We start from the raw sequence: 22,491 nt of genomic DNA on the forward strand, positions 1-22,491 counted from the left end.
AATATTTAATAAAAAAATCTGACTTCTAAAAAAAGAAATCTTGTTGATTCTACCTTCAGAACATACCTTGAATCTTTGCACCTCTTTCCCTCCTCTCTCCTTGTGCCAGCCATCAGCATGTCTCACCAGTATTGATGTGAGAGCATACTAGCTGGTCTCCCTGCTTAATGCTCTTCGTCCTCTCTCCCATCTATTCTTCACTTCGCAAAATTATTATGGTTCCAAATCACAGATCTGATTAGATTTCTATCCTGTTTTAAATCTTCCTATGACTGCTTAGTACACGTAGGGTCAAGTTTAGAACTGTCGGGGGGGCTGTCCTGCCTTGAGCAGTCTGAGCCTCCTCTCGTCTTCTCTTCTCCCTGCTTGCTGTGTTTTTCTCCTGCTAGAGCGGGTTTCTTTCCATTTCTCACCTGAGCCAAGCACCACTCACCTCAGGGCCTTCTCTCATTCTCTTTTCTTCTTCTCTGCATGCTTGTTGCCCAAATCTTTTGTCTGATTTATTCTTATTTTTCCTTCATAGCTCACTATAAATGTCATCTTCAGAACCCAGCCTTCTAGGATCTCCATTATTTGTGTGTTTCCAACACCCTGCTCATGATCACAGATCTGTTTCTTTCATAATTTACCTAACTGATTTGTATGAATGCTTGCTTTAAATCCGTGTTCCCCTCGGCAGGTAAGCACTCCAGGGACAAGATTCATGTTCTTCCTACTGTCTATTATATCATCCAGGGTAAACACAGTGCCAGGCAAATAGTATGTACTCGACACAGCTATTTTTTAAAATAGCTATGCTATTTAAACATAGCTATTTCAAGGTGAGAGGTAATAACCTCTCACTTCAATAAGGAGACAGAGGTAGGAGTTTCACTTTTGGCACTACCACTACCTCGCTATAGGATTTGGGGGAAATAACTTCTAGGAGAATCAGTTTCCTGATCGCCTAAGTAAGTAGGTTAAACTATATAAATCTTAAACTGATGTAAATTCTTATGAAATGAAGCAGAGTATAAGTAAAGAGGTGAAGTCTAAGTGCTAGTTCTTGCTCTAACCTTTTCAGATTCTTGGATTATCTACCATACCAGCCAAATTAAAGCAGAAAGAAAAAAACCCCTAAAATTATGAATTGATATAGAGCATGAAGGATTTTTTTTTCTGACAGAATTATGGATGCCTTGGCACGCTTTATTACGTTAAGAGAAAGCTATTGTTTCTCACGGAGTACAATCCATTCCCAGCAGTTTGCTCATACATAGAAGTAGTCAGTTACCCCTGAGTAAGTAATCGCATTTCTTTCCTATTCAGTTTCCCCCATCGAATAATGCAATAAAGCTCAGCTCAAGCTTAAAGCTGAAAGTCAACAGGACATGTCTACTCAGGATTCAGAGCCCATGGGGCAGAGTGTATTTGGCACTAATTAAGCAGATGGCCTTTCTTATCTCTTTCAAAGGTTACCAGCATTAAAAATATGGCCACGCAGAAATTCTTATTGAGAAATCATGATTAGCTGTGCCAAGTTAGCTCAAATCAGCCAAGTTATCCTTTCACAATTTAATGATTTTCTCCAAATTAATATGACTTTCCTGGCCTTTAAAGTCCCTATTAATTTTTTAAGCCTTACAGAAGAGAATTACGGGGAGGCTTAAAAATGGAGAGAAGAAAGCTGCTATCAGAAGTCACAGCTCATAATCCTCTATAATCCAGCTACTACTGAGAGTTCACACACCACCTCAGCATCGAGCCAGTGGAGACCTGACACAGCAGCAATTTAAAGAGAAAGAAGTAGAATGAGGGAGACCAAAGGAGAGAAGCCATTTAGACTTCAAACAAGTGGTTAACTTGAATGATTTGGGGGCACCTTCTGATACCTCATATTCTCTGATACTCATAAGAAATGAAATCTTTTTGCTTTATAATGAACTTTCCCTCTCCAATATGCTGAATAAGTGACTTAGGCCCCAGAGCCCCATACAAGACACAATCAGGAATTGTAATTGTTTGTTGGTGTTTTTATAATTGTCTTTAATAGCTGCTGAGAGAGAGATAATGGAGTTCTCACACAAAAAACAGTGAGAACAATTTTTCTGGGTAAGGAACCCTGTAAGTGCATGTCCTTCCTTATCATTGTATTTGCCCTGTTCTGTTAAAATCACTCATGCTGTTCTTTCTCCCTCGCTGAACACAGAGATGGGATCTGATTTCTTGTATCCCCAGCTTGTAGCTGACAGAGAGTAGGTGTACTGTAAATGTGTGTTACATGAAAGTGATCTTAACGAGGCAGGGAAGAGGTGGAAAGCAGAACTACCAAAACTATGCTCTGTGCTTTCCATGCAGCTTCAGCGAGATAATGACAATGTGCTGCCTGCAGTCACCCAGCTGTCAGTATTAACCATATTAATTGACATTTCTTGGGGTGCCTGCCCAGCCCCCAGTGATTCCCTGGATGGGCTACAGTGGCAATGTCTATATGTGTAACAGCAACAGCCTGTCTCTACCTCAGTGGGTACAAGGGGCAGGCGCCTGCCTTGGTTTGGGCCAATAGATAGTTTCTCCCAGGAACTCAAAATTTAGAACACACACATACAGATCAGAAGTATAGTATCTAGAACATACCAATGGACATGATCATATAGGGTCCAGCACAAATAACACCCTTTTTTAGTACAAAATCTTTTATTACAAAATCATAAGCATGTAATTCTGTAACATAACAATATCACACTCAAGCACACCAAATGACATTTTAGGTGAAATGTTCCAATTAAAACTATACATTATTACACCCATATCACTATCCTACCAATCACGCTCAAGCAGATGTTACTTCTGCTGGACCCTGCATATGGTGTAAAACAACGATGTGTTATTCTGAAAAGATATCTAGACCTAAGCAGACCTAGGCAAAAATTCAGTTCTATCTATATAAGTTCTGTCAGTAAAATGGAACGTAAACAAGATACTAAACAGCTTTCTAAAATCTTCATTTCTTAATCTACAAAATTGGGGTAGTCCCTTCCACTAGAACTGGTGTGAGAGAACGTAAATGCAGGATTCTAAGGCACAACATAGGGTTCTATGATGATCAGTCGCAGATGCTGCAATCTCCCGGTGTGAAGTCCTCAGTTACTCTTCATTCATTCAGCATCTACCCTTATATCCCCCCACCAGAAAAACCATCAGATCTAATGGTTTCTTTCTAAAGACTTCATCCTTCCTTGTCTTTTCGTCTAGTCCCATGTTTCCCATCCTAATTCATGTACTTTTCACGTGGCCTGGACTATGACAACAATGTTCCTATTTATTTCCTTTTTCAGCTCTTAGTCTCAATAAATCTAAATCACACCCCTTTCAAGTTGAACCACTTGATTGCACTCCCATCAACCAAGCCTGAAAATTAAAATCTCAATAACCCAACATCATCGAGTCATCTCTGTAGGTGCTTGTTTTGCCTGGTGCATAGTTCCTTATTTGCATGTCTTAGAAGTTCTCAGAGGACTTATTAACTGTATGGTTTTATATAGCATCTGACAAATAGTAAGTACTCAATAAATGTTTGAATGAAGTCCATTCATGCAGTTCATTCTTTCCCAGGTAGATTTACCCCAGCAGCATTAAACTGGTTCTTGCTGCATCCACTTCTCCCACAGTCATCTTGCTTTCCTCTGAAATTCTAAACTTACATGGCCTTTCTCAGCAACTTCATTTTACTCTTCTAAGCATACTTCACTGCAGTTTTGGAAGCACACACATGTTCTTGAGAGGGATCTGGTGATAACATCTCCTATATGTTTATTCCTTACCCATCACAGTTGTAACCATAATTCAAATTGTAATAAGATACTTTATTAACATGTTATATGAAACATTAATCAAATAACTATTGACTAATTCCTTAGGATAAATATGGGATATTCTTCCCAATATAAACTCTGAAAGAATACTATGAATTGTGGTTAAAAGAAAGATTTATGGGCTACGAGGAGAACATACTTATCCTTCAAGAAAGAACAACGAGCCCATGACAACTTGTGAATGGGAGAAGAGAAAGGAATATGATATAATGGGTAGTACGTATATTTATAAAGTGTCATAACTTTCATTTATCAGAGACTAAGTTATCTCCAAGAAGCATTCCCACTTCTTTTGAAAGAGAAAGTGTGTTCCATCCTAAAAATTCATGTTGAAGCTCAAATAGCTAAAAGAATCTTGGGAAAAAACAAGTTGGAGGTTTCATTCTTCCTGATTTCAAAATTTATTGCAGAATTATAGTAATCAAAGCAATACAGTACTGGCATAAGGACAGACATAATGGACCAGTGGAACAGAATAGAGAGCCCCAAAGTAAACCCTCATATATACATGGTCAAATGGTTTTCAACAAGGGGGGCAAGACTGTTCAATGGGGAAAAGGATAATCTTTTCAACAAATGATGCTGGGAAAACTGGATGTCCACATACAAAAGAATGATGTTGGACCCTTCCCTCATACCATGTATGAAAATGAACTCAAGGTGGAACAGAGTTCTATATGTAAGAGCTAAAACGACAAAACTCTTGGAAGAAAATATAGGAGAAAAGCTTCACTGCAATGGATTCGGCGATGACTTCTTAGCTATGACATTAAAAGCACAAGTAACATCAACAAAAAATGGATAAATTGGTCCACATCAAAATGAAAAACTTCCGTGCATCAAAGGACACAATCAACAGAATGAACAGGTAACCTATGAAATGGGAAAAATATTTGCAAATCATTTATCTGATAAGGGGTTAATATCCAGAATATTAAAGAATTACCACAACTCAACAATAACAGCAACAACAACAAAACAAACCACCTATATAAGCCATGACACCATTAAAGTCCTAGAGGAGAACATTGGCAGGAAAATCTCAGATATTTCATGCAGCAACATTTTTACTGATATGTCCCCTAGAGCAAGGACTATAAAGGAAAGAATAAGCAAATGGGATCTCATCAAAATAAAAAGCTTCTGTGCAGCTAAAGAAAACAGCATTAAAATAAAAAGACAACCAACTGTATGGGAAAATATATTTGCCAATGATACCTCAGACAAAGGTTTAATCTCCAAAATATACAAAGAACTCACACGACTTCACTCTAAGAAGACAACTAACCCAATTAAAAAATGGGGAAAGGACTTGAACAGACACTTCTGCAAGGAGGACATACAGAGGATCCAGAGAAACATGAAGAGATGCTCAATATCACTAGCTATCAGAGAGATGCAAATTAAAACTACAATGAGATATCACTTTACACCAGTGAGAATGGCTATCATAAACAAAGCAATAAACAACAAGTGTTGGAGAGCGGAAAAGGGGACTCTGGTCCACTGTTGGTGGGATTGCAGACTGGTACAACCATTATGGAAAACAGTATGGAATTTTCTCAGAAAACTAAAATTGGACTTGCCTTTTGACCCAGCAATTCCACTGCTGGGATTGTATCCTAAGAACCCTAAAACACCAATCCCAAAGAACCTATGCACCCCAATGTTCATAGCAGCACAATTTACAATAGCCAAGAGTTGGAAGCAACCTAGGTGCCCGTCAGTAAATGAATGGATCAAAAAACTATGGTACATATACACAATGGAATTTTATGCTGCAGAAAGAAAGAAGGAGCTCCTACCTTTTGCAACAACATGGATGGAACTGGAAAGCATTATGCTGAGTGAAATAAGCCAGGTGTTGAAGGACAAATACCATATGATCTCACCTCTAACAGGAAGCTAAACAACAAAGCAAACAAGCAAGCAAAATATAACCAAAGACACTGAAATAGAGAACAGGCTGACAGTGACCAGAGGGGAGCGGGGAGGGAATTTCAGGGGAAATAAGGGAGGGATTTAGAGGAACCTATAGAAAGGATACATGGACAACAACTGAGAAGGGTGGAAATGGGAGGGAGGGGGGAGGATGGGGGGTGGGATGGGATGGGAGTAATAGACAGAAAACTGTACTTGAAAAATAATTAAATAAAAAAATCGGGGGAAAAAAAAAACCCCACCTGATTAACGGGCAAAAGACTTGGCTTCAAAAGACATTTCTCCAAAGAAGACATACAAATGGCCAACAAACACATGAAAAGATGTCAACAACACTAATCATCAGAAAAATGCAAATCAAAACAACAATGAGATACCACTAGTCACCCATTAGAATGCCTACTATTAAAAAACCAAACAGAATATAAGTGTTGGTGAGGTTTTGGAGAAACCAGAACCCTGGTTCATGGGTGGTATTAATGATATGGTACAGCTGCTGGGGAAAACAGCATGATCATTTCTGAAAAAAATTTAAAAAATAGAACTACCACATGATTCAGTAATGCCATTTCTGAAAATATATGCAAAAGAATTGAGAGTAGGAACTCAAAGAGAATTTTTATGGTCATGTTCATAGTAGCATCATTCACAACAGTCAGAGAGCAGAAGGAACCTGAAGTGTCTCCCGACAGAAGAGAATGGATAAACAAATGTACTATATACACAAGATGGAATATTATTCTGACACATGCTACAACAAGGATGAACCATGAAAACAAGTTAAGTGAAATAAGCCAGTAAGAACAAATACTGTAAGATTTCCACTTTTATAAAGTACCTAGTATATAATTCAGAGACAGAAAGTAGATGGTAGTTGCCCGGGGCTAGAGGAAGGGGAGAAAGGGAAGTTATTTTTAAAGGGGAACAGCTTCATCTTTGCAAAATGTGAAGAGTTCTGGAGACGGATGATGGTGACGGCTGTGTGATGATACGAACATGTGTAATGCTACCTAGCTGCACACTTCCAGTGGTTCAGATGGTAAATTTTATGCATATTCTACCACGATTTAAAAATATTAACTAAGCAAGACAAAAAAAAGTACAAGTGTGATGAGGACATGTTTGAGTTATTTAGAAAATAACTGAAAATCATTTTTGTCTTCAAGATGGCCCTGGTCTTGCCACTTGGAAATTCACTTTCTGAAACCTATAGGATCTTACTTTATCCCAACAAATTAGCATGTTATCAAAAGCAGAAGTTAAGAGCCTGAATTCAGGCTGGACTGCTGAGTAGATTGATTTAATTTGTCTGCAACCTATTCTAAAGTGATTACAATTACAATCTAGTGCCTAGCACAAGATTTAGGTACGCACACACAGAGAAGGTGAATAAATGAGGAACACACAAACACAACTCAGCAGCCTATATGCTATTTTCTGATTGTAGTAAATACAGTGATGTTAGACACATATGGACAGAAAAAATGACTACATTTACTCTATTAACTGAAACATGGCAACAAATTAACATTCAGCCAGGAAATCTCCATGTGAATGAGCCAGAGGTAACATATAAAACAAGGCAAATCATATCTCAGTGGGAGCAAATCTCCTTTCTGAAAAGTCCCAAAAGATATTTCTAACTATCTGAATAGACTGACCAGTTTCCCATTTGCAAAAGGAAGACACCAACGAAATGGCTGAATATGCTGAGCTTGAAATAAATACCCAATGACAGTGCAGTTATGAACTCTATTCACTTGATATTCCGAACAGTGTCAATCACTAATGAAAGCTGCTGGGAGTAACTTAGCATCCAGACCCACAGAGTCACCCATTTCACAGAGGTGACCCCAGGCAAGTTCTTAATTGCCAGTCATGCAGAGGAAAAGGTGGCTCACCAAATATTTGGTGGTGCAGACTGGCTGGGGGTTCATTGGGAAGCTTAGGACTAGGTAGGATAGATGACTTAGGCTAGTAAGTTACTCAAAGAGATGTATTTTTTTAAGGTAGTGTAGTAGATACCCCATGCCATTCCTCTCTTTATCCTGGCTAGCAAAGTCCAAACATTGTTGAGGCATCTGCCCTCAGCATAAGGCAATGGGCTGGGAAAGGTGATAGCCCAACCCCACCCCAGGTATAAATCCAAAACATTAGCTCCTGCTTGATTCCTCTGAGATAATCACGGTGATCTCCTTTCAAGAGCCAGTAAATGCTTTGGCAATAGAAACATGTCCTACAGGAGATCCTTAGCAGAGACTTGTTCAGCAGTCTTGTGCTCTGCTAAGTAAGCATGAAGGATAAAAACTGAGAATTAAAGCTAAAAGCCGAAATGTGACAAGAACATAATGTGTACAGAGGAAGCCAAATATCTCATTTTGGTTGCTCATGATTTGTGAAGATGGCTCTACTTTTATCACACTTCCCACCCATCCTTTGGCAGTGAGCAAATCAATAGAAATAAATTTGGGCAGAGGGGAACATATTAGAGGGACACTGGGATCTCACAAAATATAGGCAGCCTTACATGATCAGACTTGGAACAGATAGGAACTGAGAGACCTTCAGAGGACAGGAAGGAGAAAGCACAAAGATACACAGCAGGAACTTCTGATCAAGGTGCTATGACTCCAGGAATAAATGGCATTCATATAAAACCACTCATGTTATTTGCTTTCTATTCTAAACCTAAGGCATCATATTACCCAGGCTTAGTCCATATGACCAACCAATGGGCACACCTCAGCAATGAGAGGAAGATCTGGCTCCTTCAGCTTCCACAGAGGGAGACAGGCATCTAGATGTACAGTTCCACTACACTACATATATATATGTATATATGTATATATATATGTATATATATAGTGTGTTTGTGCTTGAAGGAGTGGAGTTTATTAAAAAAAAAGAGGCATTCTATAGGGAAAGGGGTATAGATATTGACCAGCAAAAACCGAACCAAACCAAAAACTCCATCCACATCATCCCTGTGACCATCACAGCAACTAGGTGTTTCTGGGTGCCACAGAAGTGAAACAAAGAGAGTCACCATTTCTAGAACCTTCTACAAGATTAAGGAGTGGGAGTAGCAAAGAAATAATTACCAGCTCTAACCTTGAAATAATAAAATTGATTTTCAAAGACATTTTACAAAGTCACACTAGAGAGATGGGCTTGTTCTTTCATAGCAACACTTATCTAATTCACCTAATTCATGAAATAAATAAATTTTTTTGGTTAGTTAAGACTAACCAACTATAACCACCTTCAAAGGAGGAAAATTTATGCATACTGTGGATATTCAAAATATGCTATAGGTTTTCAAAATGTTTCTAGAAATGTATGACTCAATGGAATCAGAGCCAGATTTAATGGACAGCTTCCCGAGGTTACCACAGTATGTCAAAGGAAACAATGATTCTTACTGGGATGCATAAATTGCAATGTTCAACGAAAGCGCAAAACACAACACACTTCAACTGCACCTTGTTCTGTCACCAAAAGGCTTATAAATTCTACTTACATACAAAATAAAGAATCAAAATTACAACTTAAAATGGATAGAATAGAAAACACGTACTGAAGAAATTAAGCAAGAGTCAGCACTTCAGACCACCTGAGAGACTTATATGGGTCTACCACATGGTCCAACGAAACAGAGAAACAGAGGAGCCTTGAAGTTGCAGGAGTGTGTCCCTACTTCCTCTCTCCCTGCAACCCCTAATGACAGGCCTCCTCCTCAAACCTCCATGTCAGACATCCCATGAATGATATTTTACTGTGCACATGAAAAGGGACATTGCATTCTTCAATGGTCCCTGAGAGTCAGAAAGATGTTTTCTTCCAGTATTCAAAACAAACCACATACACAGCTGTACTCATTTCATGGTACTTTCTTAGAGAAGGACTGATTTTTCTCCTGTAAGTAAATGTCCAGGTATGTTGGGTATAACATCGAAAACCTATGACTTTGCTTATACATCTTTCTGGTGTGAGCTTAAGCACCTTTCTCTGTGACACTTTCTCTTAGGTTCCCAAACCAGGGTAGGTTTGTCTCCTGTATGTCCCTGTAGTACCATAGGCTTTCACCACTGCGTGAGGTACCCCAATTTTCTACTCTCTGCCTCATTGCTCAGGCCAGAGATTGTGCCTCTGACTCCACAGTACCAGCACAGGTAGGCACTCAGCAAATACTTGTTGAACAAATACATGAACAGTTTTTTTTTATGAAAGTAAAACTCATAATTGTGCCCACCATCTTTCCCCCTCACATTTATCAAAACTAGGTAATATAAAGAATCAGGAATACAATAAGGACTTTAAAAACAGCCATTCAACTTGCTTCTTTGGATGGACTTCTCCCAGACAGGAACCTGAGAGTCACATTAATTTCAAGTCAATACCACCACTTATGGAAATGGCCAGAGGATGACAGACCACACTGCATTTTTAATTACAAAAACAAGACATATGTTCAATCGCCATGGTAAGGTGATCCCATGGTGAGTCCACTTTTACTCAGTAGGGCCTGACAGCTAGCACTAAATCCAAGGGGTTCAGTTTCATTTGGCCTCCTTATGCCCCAGGAGTTTTTGCACAGCACATGTTTTCCACATATAATTAAGCAATGGAGAGTGAGTTGTTATACATGACATTTAGAGCTGCAGGCAACATCATTAATCTCCTTGGATCCCTGCACTGCCAAATACAGCAATTCTTTCTCCATAGTGTTAATAGAGCTCTCCGCCGTACTTAAATAGGTTGAATAGGAAAACCCATAGAACTAAATGTGTGGTGCATAGTAAGAACTCAGATGGTCATGTACCTCTGGATGATCCAGGGCAGAAAAATTCAGAATATCAGAGTCCCTGTGTGGCTTAGTGCACAATTACAGAATTGAGGACTGTCCAAAATGTAATGATGCAGGAAAAAAAGAGGGGGAGTGATTGTGTAAGTCACATATACATAACAGCAACTTACTAACTTTCACTAATGACTCACAGACCCTTTGTGATCAATTAGTATATGAATAAATATAAGTGTTAAAAGAATATGACAAGAACTTAATCACATAAATGTACATCACTACAGACTAATGATGCTAGTAAATTAATACATTGCCTGCAGCATATTTGAACAGCTTTCTGTGATGACTTTACTGTTAATCACACTCCCAAATTTGCAGCCAGTTCCCATTTTTATCACAACTGTCAACAAATTTGGAAAAGTATAGTCAAGGTATACAAAGCCAAAAATTTTTATATAATGGAAAAGCACTGAGAATCAATAATTCCAACTAAGGAAGAAAATATTGTCAAATAGAAGCACTAACTGTAAGACATACAATTTATAAAACTCAGTTTTTAAAGTAATAATACATATAACACGAGTTATGTAGTTTAAAAGTATAATTGTATCTGTTGTGCCAAAGTGATTTAAGTGGTAACTTCCAGAAAATTGATAGCAAGTCAGTATTTAACTGCTCCAGGATTTGGTTCCAAAAAGGGAAAAGGGTAGTTCTGGCAACAGTAGAATGAAAGAGGTAAAATACAAGCAGAGGCTGAAAGATGTATCTGCATGAGTAATGAACTAGACAACCAGCCTGAAGGAGACAGGATGGTATGTTGGATGGCACCTAAAATGGACAGGTTACCACGCGAGAAGAGGACTTGTCTCCATTATGCCGCCTCTATCACTGAGGTACAGAGCTGACGAGCAATAAAATATTGGGTTGGTCAGAAAGTCCATTTAGTTTTTCCATAAAATAAAAAACACATCTTTTATTTTCAACAATAACTTTATTTATTTGAATATTTTGAGTATGTCAGCTCTCTCCGACATGTTAGAATATTGACTTTCTCAATGTCTCCATTTGATCACTATCTACTTCGACTGGTCTACCTGACCACAGAGCATTGTCCAGCAAGAAATCTCCAGCACAAAACTTCACAAACCACTTTTGACATGTCTGATCAGTCACAGAACCATGTCCATACACTGCGCAAATTGATTTTTGCATTTCAGTTGTTTTTACCTTTCTTGAAATAATAAAGCATAATATACCAAAAATGTTGCTTATTTTCTTCCATCTTAAAATGGCTACACAAAAATCCACCCAATTTTGATCATTTTTTTAAAAAATGCATGCTGATATGACAGCTGTCACAACACAATTTAACAAAATTGTTTTGGATGAAGTTAAAGCCAACTAAGCACTACTAGAGTCATCTTAAGGAAAAAACCGAACTTTTGGACCAACCCAATATTTTCTTGATTTCCTTAACTGCTTTTAAGTTCTGACACTAAACTGATATTACTTATGTAAAATCTAATATATTTATTGACATGGGGATTAATTTATGTTAATTATATTTGTTTCTATACATTCCTCAATTAAGCAGTGTTCTCTACTTCTTGTTAAACTATCAGGGCACCACGGACAAACAGGAGGAGGAGGAGCTGCCGCAGCAGCAGCAGCTGACAGAACGGAAAGAGATGCTTTAGGCAGGCTTTGCCCGTGTCTCCTATTCTACCATTTATCAGAAACGGTTTGATATCATGTCTGTAGCTCTCTCTTACAGTGATTAATCATTATGACGATAATTAAAGCAGTTTTACACTGTGAATATGCTTTACTTAAAAAAAATATTCAAGATTCTATTCCCTGATTGGTGTGGGGATTGACTATGGAAGTGGGGGGCCAGCTGGGTGGAGGGAGGCAAAGGGAGGAAAATTGAAAACTGTAATAGCCTAAACAATAAAACATAAAAAAATATTCTGGAATTAGACAAAATATGTAAGAAGGAGTCATTGTTTTTAGTCTTCCTCTTTCCTTCTCTAAGACTTCTTTTGTCTCCCTCTCCCACTCTTCCGACCTTTTCCTGCTCTCATCATCACCACCACCACCACCACCACCACCACCACCATCACTATAGCAGTGAACACTGTTGGGCCCATATTGGCAGACAATTCACATGTATTAAAATATTAGACGATTTATGAGATAGCTATAGCGCCCCCATTTTACAGATCACGAAACTGACCATGCTCACACAGCCCAAATATAAAACCCAGTTTCAAACTCAGTAGGGTGAATTTAGGATTTGTTCTTTTAATTACTTTTAAAGCCTTATAGTTCAGTCTTGCTTTAGAAAAGAATTCATCACTTTAGTTAAGAGTTCTCAGGCAAATGAATAGTTTCTTCTCTTACGGAAGCTGAAGCATTAATTAATAAAATGTTGGCACACGAATTACAAGATCTATCTACTGAGTCAAACAAAAGGTTGTCAGCAGTGCATGCATATCTCAGCTCCATTTAAGCTCATTTTCTTTAACAGTCTAAAGTGGATATGACAATAGTTTAGAATTACAACTACATTTTTTCTCTCTATAAAAATAGATATAGAAAATCTTTCTAACTTACATTATTTGGGAAAGCAGTGGAGAAAGGAACTAAAGTATGAGTAATTATGTAAAATAATGACACTATGTATTTTTATTTTTTGTCTATCTGTATTTTTAAATCCACAAAGTAAGTCAAACTAACTTACTGTGATTATTGTCTTTGGCGAATAAATAATGTAGAATTGTTCCATAAGAACTGAAATAAAAAGTCATTCAATAGAGCTTTTTGAATGCCTACTATGTGCTGGCATTATAATTTAAAGATCATGTAAGAAACATCTATAGTTAGATTACATACTTTGAGTGTACACTGATACTCCTAAATTGCTTAAAATCACTTCCAGTAAATAAATATTCAGCAGCATCTTCAATTATGCTACATCATTAATTTACTGAATAAATTCTTTCTTTTACTCAGATCCCTTCTGAATATTCAAAACTGAAATAGTCAGGCACTAAATTAATGGAGTTTTACTACCAGTATAAAATTATTCTCAGCTTTCTCTTTTGTATTCTAAACAACTCAAGTCATTTAACCTTTCTTTCTTGAAGGAGGCAGGTTCTATTTCTCAATACTTAATTGCATTAAATGATTTCCTTTGGATCCTATTCAATTTTCTTTTTATGCTCTTTAAAACAGGATGGCCATTATGGGTAATAAAGGCCCCACAAATGCTGAGTAGGTAACAGTAACATTAACAGCAGCACTGTGCCACCCACCACGTGCTAAGCACTTAAGTGCAGATTCCACCGAGTGCAACATAAGTCTTCTCATGCAATCTCATAGCTTTACACAAAGTTTTCACACCTAAGTGGCTTGAACTCTTTACTTGTACGGACTTCTCTCAATAGACATCCTAAACTCTTTGTTTTTAACTTAAATTTTTTTTCTTTTTCTTCATTTCTTTTTTTAGTAAAAGGCATTTTTATTATATATTTTCTATTATCATTTATCCCCTTTATACTGCTCTCCCCCTGCAATTACCAAACTGCTGTCCATGTCCATGAGTCCTTTTTCGTTTTTGCTTGGTCCCTCCACTGCCAACTGCCCCCCATAGCTGTGATCTTTATTTTTCAATTCAAGTTCACCTTCAACATTACTTTGTATTGGTCTCAGGTGTCCAGCACAGTGGCCAGACAATCATACCCTTCACAAAGTGTTTCCTGCAATATTCCCATCATTCTACACTCTTGAGTGGCTGACCTTTCCTCAAGTCTAGTCATCTCTTCACCTCCTAATTTTGTAAGCTCTGGCAATAGGAGGGCAAAGCAACTCAGAAAGAAGATCTGTGAGTACCAGAGTGTGTCAAGGTGAGTAAGCCAGAGGAGGTCATTTTAACAGACAAAGATGCCCAAGAAGAAGGAAGGTTTCTCCTTCTGGAAACAAGAGTTAAAAACCGGCAGGCCAGAAAATGCTAGCGAGTGGGAGGAAAAGTCGCAACATGGGATTTCTTTAGGAGCAGAACAGCAACATACCCTGAGGCCGAAATGATGGTGTGGAAAGAAATATTTCAATCACCTTCATTAGTGCCCACATCTGGGAATAAAACTACCTGTATAATCCCAAAAGTCCCCTGGGATTGGATAGGTTTTACTGACAGGTAAGAGAAGAGGAAGTATAATAATCACCATCATAAAATACCAGCTAACACTCTTCTAGCCTTTACTCTGTTAGATACAGTATTGAACATTACAAATTGTTGAAATACCACAATGAAGTGGGTGTTTTATTATTTCCATTTTACAAATAACTGAGCCCACCCCCCAAAAAAAGAAGCTGAGCAAGAATTAACCTACAGGGTTAGTTATGTCACCTAATAATAATAATTCAGTTACCTGCCATTTCAGTTCAATAACAGAGAGTGAAAGCTCATTCCACTGCTGATGGTGCAGTAGTGGCTACCACCAATGAGGATTTCCAGTTCTGATTTCCAGTTCCAGCTTTGCCAAAAGGGCTCAGTCAGCTAGCAGGCAAGCTGTAGGTGCAGCTCCAAGCCCTGCTTGGAGCCCCAAGCCCACCACGGGACTCTGGATCTCAGAGCTCACATCTCCCCGCCTCTGGATTTCTCACCAGCACTCTTAATGTGAAGCTCCTCAAGTTCTCCTGCCCATTCTTTGATGAAGACATTAATGAATGAATCAGCACATATACAAAATGACGGTGACAGAAGGAGCAGCTAGGACATGCTATTATATTTATAGAGAGGGTAATTGGATTCAGGAAGGGAAATTTTTAAAACAATTGAACTATGATTAATAGCCTCAACTACCAATACTATCATGTGAAACAAAAATAACAAGAAAGCCTCATACTCTAAATAGTCTATACTTTTCTAACAGTTATAACTACAGAAAGAAAATGTATTTTTAGAATACGGTGATTTTTGTTAGATAAACCAAAGATAAAATAGTCTTACATACATAATAACACCTCCAGAAGAGATCCCAGATTTTACAACATACCCATCTTACCTGATGAAAACCAGCTTGACCTTGGATGGGGCTGTCTTAATAATGGCAGATGCATTTTGGTGACTTCTTCCATACAGAATCTGATTATTTATCTGTTTAGGGAAAAATAAAATATACTTGTAAAAGTGCAACATATATATTTTATATAAAATATATATGTATATATTTACTGATGGGCACCTAGGTTGCTTCCAACTCTTGGCTATTGTAAATTGTGCTGCTATAAACATTGGGGTGCATAGGCTCTTTTGGATTGGTGTTTCAGAGTTCTTAGGATATAATCCTAGCAGTGGAATTGCTGGGTCAAAAGGCAGAGAGAAGGAGCTCCTGCCCTTTGCAACAGCATGGATGGAATTGGAAAGCATTATGCTGAGTGAAATAAGCCAGGCAGTGAAAGACAAATACCATATGATCTCACCTTTAACAGGAACTTAAACAACAAAACAAGCAAGCAGGCAAAATTTTAGATCAATTTTAGACCAATCAAATTTGGTCAAATTTTAGACCAATCGCACAGAAACATTTTACTGTAAACAATCAATAAGCCATCTGCTTTTATCCAACATGCAGTGGGATTTTGAACTTGAAGGAATTCACTCAAATATGACCTAAAAACATCTACATTCTAGATCTTCTTACTGATAAACTATGATGATAGCCATAATCAGTTTTTTATTTCATCCATTGATAAATAGTTCATAGTTCTGGCTTTTTCCCTCCTGTCTTTAATAAGTAGTTAAGGATATATACTATATCATCCCTAACTAACTGAGACCATGACAATTTCTACTACTTGAAAGCTGTATAAGTAGTACATTATATAAGGGATAGTAAAAAGGCATTTAATGCTGTTTTTATAATTAGCATCTAATTTGCCTGCCTTTGATATCTCTGAAATTTTGCATTTGAAGACAGAAGTGAAAAAGGTATCATTTTTGCCATAATGGCTATAATGAGAAAGTGTATGGAAATGGACACTTCAAAGGATGAAATGAAAATATAATATTTTTAACTGTTTAAGTGAAACTCGTCCATCACCTTGAAGTAGTAAAGCTGGGATTCATATTTAATCCTGCTAGAAAGTCTAAATTTGAGAAAGACTAAAATTATTCTTCCTTAATATATCTCTGATTCCATCAACTTTTGTTCTTCACCAAGACAATCAATCTCCCAGAAATCCACTGATCTGCAAGTTGTCATTTCTCTGCACCTTAGTTTCCTCTTTGATTTAAATCGAAGCACCTACTTCATAAAACTGTTGTGAGAATTTAATAACACATGCCTATCATTTTATTTATAGTAATCTTGATACCCAAAAGATTTTAAACTTTTTATATATTCAAAACTACTCATCTGTTAAAGTGTCTGCTTTTTTCACATAATGTATTTAAAAACACGCTCACCCTCTGTACGATACTGCAACGGTAGATATGTGCCATCATGCATTGCCCAAACATCCAGAATGTACAAGGCCAAAAATGAACCATGATGAAAACTGGGGACTTTTGGTGATGATGACAAGCAGATGACATGCAGACATGTAGATTCAGCGGCTGTAACAAACCCCACGACTCTGGAGGGGGATATCGATAACGGGAGAAGCTGTGGATGCGTGCAAATGGGGGTATAGGGGAAATCTCTGTAACTTCTTCTCAATTTTGTTTCTCTAAAAAAATCTTTTTTTTTTAAAGTGCCCATGCTCAGGACTATATATTATCTTCTACTACTTTTACATGGTTTTATTTTTTCCTTAAAAAATGTTTTTCTTCACAAACTGTGGTGAATGCAGGGGTGGGGTGGGGGTTGGGTGGAGGTAAGTGGAGGTGGGAGAGGGTATGGGGAGAAAAATGGTGATGAAAATAAAGTAAAATAAAGAGAAATTTTCTTATATTTGTATATTTTTTCCTAACTTGGTTATAAGGGAAATGACTAAATAAGTGATGTAGTCATTAAGAGTAATGTGAAAAAGCATACTTAGCGACATAGAAAATGTTCAAAATGCCTCAAACGGCAGAATCTAGTTACAAAATAGTATGTCTTCCACAGTCACTGTTTCTGCTAACCATATTTTTGAATCTCTTTACAATGAGCTACAAATAAGGATCTTTACATCACAATTTTAAAATGAGATGATTCATAGAGTATGCTTGATTTGATGTCTGGCATTCAGACAATTCTTTGCAAGTGTCTTCCCCACTGTGCCTGGCCTCTGCTTTTAGAAAGTCTTTCCTAAACTTTGATCTAGCAAACCTTTCAGTCCTTGAATTTTACGGTACTAAGTTTAAGGTAATTTTTCTTACTGCACATAGAGCATGCCCACCAAGTCAGTCCCTGTTGGGCAGCAAGCATCAGTCAAGCGACAACGTTTTACTGCACTGAGGGCAACTCCTGAGGGCAGGAGCCAGGGTCCTCCTCTTGCACGTTGGCAGAGACACACAGCTGGCACAGAGCGGCACCCAGTGAGGACCTATGGAATCACGCAGCCCTGCACGGAAGGGCACTTCCACTAATCAACGGCTGGCACGCTTTCCCTGAGCGGGGCTCTAGCCTTCAAAGTGATTGAGGTTTACAGAAGATTTCTTTTTTGGTTAGCTAAAACAGGCGCATATAAAAACTGGAACTGTTTCATGTTTATGGATATGCCTGCTTTTTAGCTGTGATCCTCTATTTTGATGGAATAAAATACATGGTGCTATTATTTTAAGAGGGAAACATTACATCCCAAATGAAGAAAGCAGGTCATTAATTTTAATTTACCTAAAAGTAAATCCAAAGTTATGTCCTTCAGGACATGGTTTCTGAATATCCAGAGGCTCTGGCAACAGAAGGGGACAACAGCTCCTTGTATCTCAAAGATCTGGCAACAGCATCTCGCTTGCTGTCAGCGTGTTTTCCAGGCCAACAACTGTGGTGTTTACTGCTAAGGCAGCTGCTTCCTGCCAGTGCTCACAGGCCTCTCAAGAAAGTCTGCTGTGGAAAACTGGGAACTGAACAAGGAACCCACAGCAGAGAAAAGCCTGATTTAATTGGGAGAGAAATAAAAGTAGCTGTCTGGATTAAAAAATCCAAGACAAAGCCTCTTTTCTGACTTCAGAAATGGCATATTAGCAGCCTCAGCGAGGAAGAGCTCTTGTGTTTTCTTAGATTTTATTTAATATAAAATAATTTCACTATTTAAATAAAAATAATATAGCTTCCAACTACAAAAGCAGTTTATATATTTCTTGATCACTAAAGGAAAAACTCCAGAGAAAATTCAGTGAGTAATTAGAAAAAAAACAATGAGTTTTCTGAATAATTAATTTGAGATCGCCACTCTATTTCTGAGAAGTGGCTGTTCTCTGAGGGCATTATTCTTTAAATGACAGATGTAGAACACCTTCTAAGTATAGCACAGGCGAAAAAGAAAGCATCCTACACCTTTGGGGAGTCTTTCAGTTAACACTAATTAATAATAGCTACCATTTACTGAGTGCCTACTCTGTGCCAAACACCAGCTAAACTCTATGCACAGTATCTCATTTAAAGCTCACAACAGCCCTGGCTGGTGTAGCTCAGTGGATTGAGTGTTGGCCTGCTAACCAAAGGATTGTGGTTCGATTCCTAGTCAGGGAACAGGCCTGGGTTGCAGGCCCATTCCCAGCAGGGGACGCAGGAGAGGCAACCATACATTGATATTTCTCTCCCTCTCCCCTTCCCTTCCCCTCTAAAGATAAATAAACAAAATCTTTTAAAAAAGAAGTGCTCTTTAAAAAAATTAAAAAAATAAAGCTCACAACTGGGATATTACATACTTTTACTAGATAATGAAACTGGGACTCCAAGAGCTTGAGCAATTTGCCCAAAGTGCTTTAGCTATTAGTTTAAAAGTCTATAATCCTCGGGCACACTTAGAGTTTACATCATTAAGCCCTCAGGACAATTAGGTTCTGGTCAGCAGCAAAGTATCTTCAAAACAAAGCCTTGTGTCTATGGAACACAGAGACAGGGTTTCAGTCAAACAAAAGACATTTAGGCCTCAGCTGTGTTTCAGCTCCAGTCCTAGAAGAGCAGAAGACCCCCTGGACCACATCCTCGGGAAACCAGAGAGTGATGCTAGGGCTGACATCAGGACTACATGCACTGACCAACCCCCTACCCCAGCGTCGGCCAATCAGTAGAGAGCATGGCCCTGGTCATGACCAACTCTAACTTCTTTAGATGCCATAATTAATGATTTCTTTCCCCTATGTAACCCAACCCCTGGAAGCCACTGGGGAACCACGTCTTTGAACATAAATTCACCTGTGTCTCCAGGTTTGGCATCATTTCCTTGAAAATAAACCTTTACTTTCTCACTAGCAAACTCCTGTTCACATTTGACTGGGCTTTGATGCATACAGGTGAACAAACCCCTTTAGTTCAGTAATACTAGTTTGGATGATAAGTCATCTTTATCCCATGTTCATCAAGCCATGATGATGGAAAGCATATTTTATGGCATTCATTCCCACTAAATCAGAAAGTCGGATCGGATGGAGGATCTTTGCCAGCATGCAATCACTTCTCCTTAGAAGGGATAGTCCTTCCCAACCTTCTTATCGCAAATAGTATCTATTATGGTGCACCATACACATTTGCCTGGCTTGTCAGAACATTCCAGGTTGAAGATGGGTGACATACGACGTGGGCTGGGACAATCAAGATTCTCCCTTCAGTGGTGGTGGGGGAGTGGAATTTAAATTGGGGCTGAGACGCAGTTAATGATCCTCTACATCTTCCCTGAGCTGCTGTGAGATGATCATATTCTGCCATATGGATGAATGGGCAGGTAAAGCTATCACTTCCTGAGCCCCCATACATCCTGATCTTTAGATTCTAGGAGGGACACCCAGACCACTACAACATACTCTTCCTTTTTGGTTAAATTACCTTGAAGTAATTTCTATTCTTTTTCAAAAAAAAAATCTCCACGGAAAATAGTCCCCTCTAATTCTAAATATTAATTTGTACATCTCCTAGTCTTATGCTCTTTCAGACACTCAGTAATTTACCTTGGCATTCAAAAGGGAGGGGTGGAGAAGGAGGAGGAGAATGAGAAAGGGGGAAGGAGGAAAAAGGAAGAGGAAGAAGGAGGAAGAAGGGAGGAGGAGGAGATGGAAAAGGAGGAGGAGAAGAAGAAGAAAGAAGAAGAAGAAGAAGGAAGAAGAAGGAAGAAGAAGGAGGAGGGGAGGGGGAGGAGGAAGAAGAAAGAAGGAGAAAGAAGAAGAAAGAAGAAAGAAGAAGAAAGGAGGAGAAAGAAGGAGAAAGAAGAAGACAACTTTCTGTCTGAAGGAGCTTTCTAGGGCCTAGACCCACAATTCTAGTTTTCATATCTGTGGTTAGCTTCCTCTTCTAATTGCTGACATACAGGGCTTTCTGAGATTCTCTGCATGGTTACTAACTTTTATCTTGACTTCATGACCCCTGGTGCCACAAAGACAATTTTACCATGGCTAAGTTAGGTAATCTTTTCCTCAGTTCTAAATTTCCAGTTCAATGAAATGTCATTCAGAAGCAAATTATAGCACCTCTAGATACAGAAGGCAATAGCCCCAAATGAAAAACATCTTATTTGTAAAACTCACGTATATTCTAATTGGCTTTCACTGTGATTCATTTTCACCTCTTGGGTTGGCTTTTGCTACAGTAGTAAAACAAGACAACAACAACAAAAACAAACCCAAAAACCCACACTGATTTGAGGTAAACACTTGGTACCAGAGACGAAATACTCAACTGCAATGTTTCATAGTCCATAGAAGAAGTAGAATTAATTCAGCAAAGATTCAACAAAAGTAAATGGATGTAAATCCTATTGCTATACTACATAAACTTTTATTTTCGAGGTCTTTTAATGAGATTTGTTTCATTAAAGTTAATTATTCAAAACTATCATGAAGAGATAGGCTTTCAACTACTCTTAATTTTCCATAGCTCAACTGAACATGAATATAAATTTATGCTGGAGAACAGCTCGATTAAATTATTTGCAAACTTACCAAATTGGGCATAAATGTTAATTAACAAACTCAGATGGAAAATATTAGTTATACATAAATTAAAAGTTACTTCAAGCAACAGATTTGCCTGACATTTGAATATCATGTTATATTATGTTCAACAACATCCTCTCTGCCCAGACTTTTATTAAAGTAGAGAAACTTACTGTGAACAGCAACAATCATTACTAAGGAACTGAGTTGGAACTGGAACTGCTGACACTGAAATCTGAGAGTACGCCTTACTTCACTTTCAAATATATTTTAAAATTTACATTTTGAGACATTAGAATTCATAGATTCCTTTTTCTATAGTAAACTCTTTTAGTGACTATCATACATGCAGAAAAAAGAACAAATTGTAAGTGTTTATACCTTGATGAATCATTTTATAGGTTAATTTTTAATCTAACAATTCCATTTCTAAGAACTTAACCTAAACAATTTAAAAACTTGGGGTCAAAATGTCCTTTGTGGTTATACTTATCATAAAGAAAAAGTGAAAAACTATACATTCATCAACCAAAAGCTTCATTGTATTTGCCATCATACATCGATAAATGGGACACTGCGCCATGACAAGGAGGTGAAGGAAGATGATACAGATCGAGAGTCACTGCCATAAGTAGACAACATTGTTGAGTTAAAAGTGACACAATTGTGCAATCTATTCCTCACATTATTTTCATTCATGTAAAAGTTTCTGTTTGAGTATAAAGTCTCTGTGAGTATCTCTACTGAATGACAACAATGATGGTATCTCTAGTGTAATCTAAAATGATTTTCAATTTGTTTTTCTTTAT

The 22,491-nt window shown here is 37.9% G+C and overlaps 1 protein-coding gene across 5 annotated transcripts in view; it reads right to left on the reverse strand.

Annotated features, from left to right (window-relative positions):
• The window catches only part of PATJ (PATJ crumbs cell polarity complex component), a 330,197-nt gene that overhangs the window by 107,419 nt on the left and 200,287 nt on the right, over positions 1-22,491 (reverse strand). For all 5 annotated transcript variants that reach the window (XM_037043696.1, XM_037043706.1, XM_037043682.1 and 2 more), the window contains exon 29: positions 15,669-15,760. In XM_037043696.1, the coding sequence (XP_036899591.1) occupies positions 15,669-15,760 (92 nt within the window). The remainder of the gene's footprint in view (positions 1-15,668; positions 15,761-22,491) is intronic.

Source organism: Sturnira hondurensis, unplaced genomic scaffold (assembly GCF_014824575.4).
Source record: "Sturnira hondurensis isolate 20B ecotype Veracruz unplaced genomic scaffold, ASM1482457v3 Scaffold0000648, whole genome shotgun sequence".
NCBI classification, from domain to species: Eukaryota; Metazoa; Chordata; class Mammalia; order Chiroptera; family Phyllostomidae; genus Sturnira; species Sturnira hondurensis.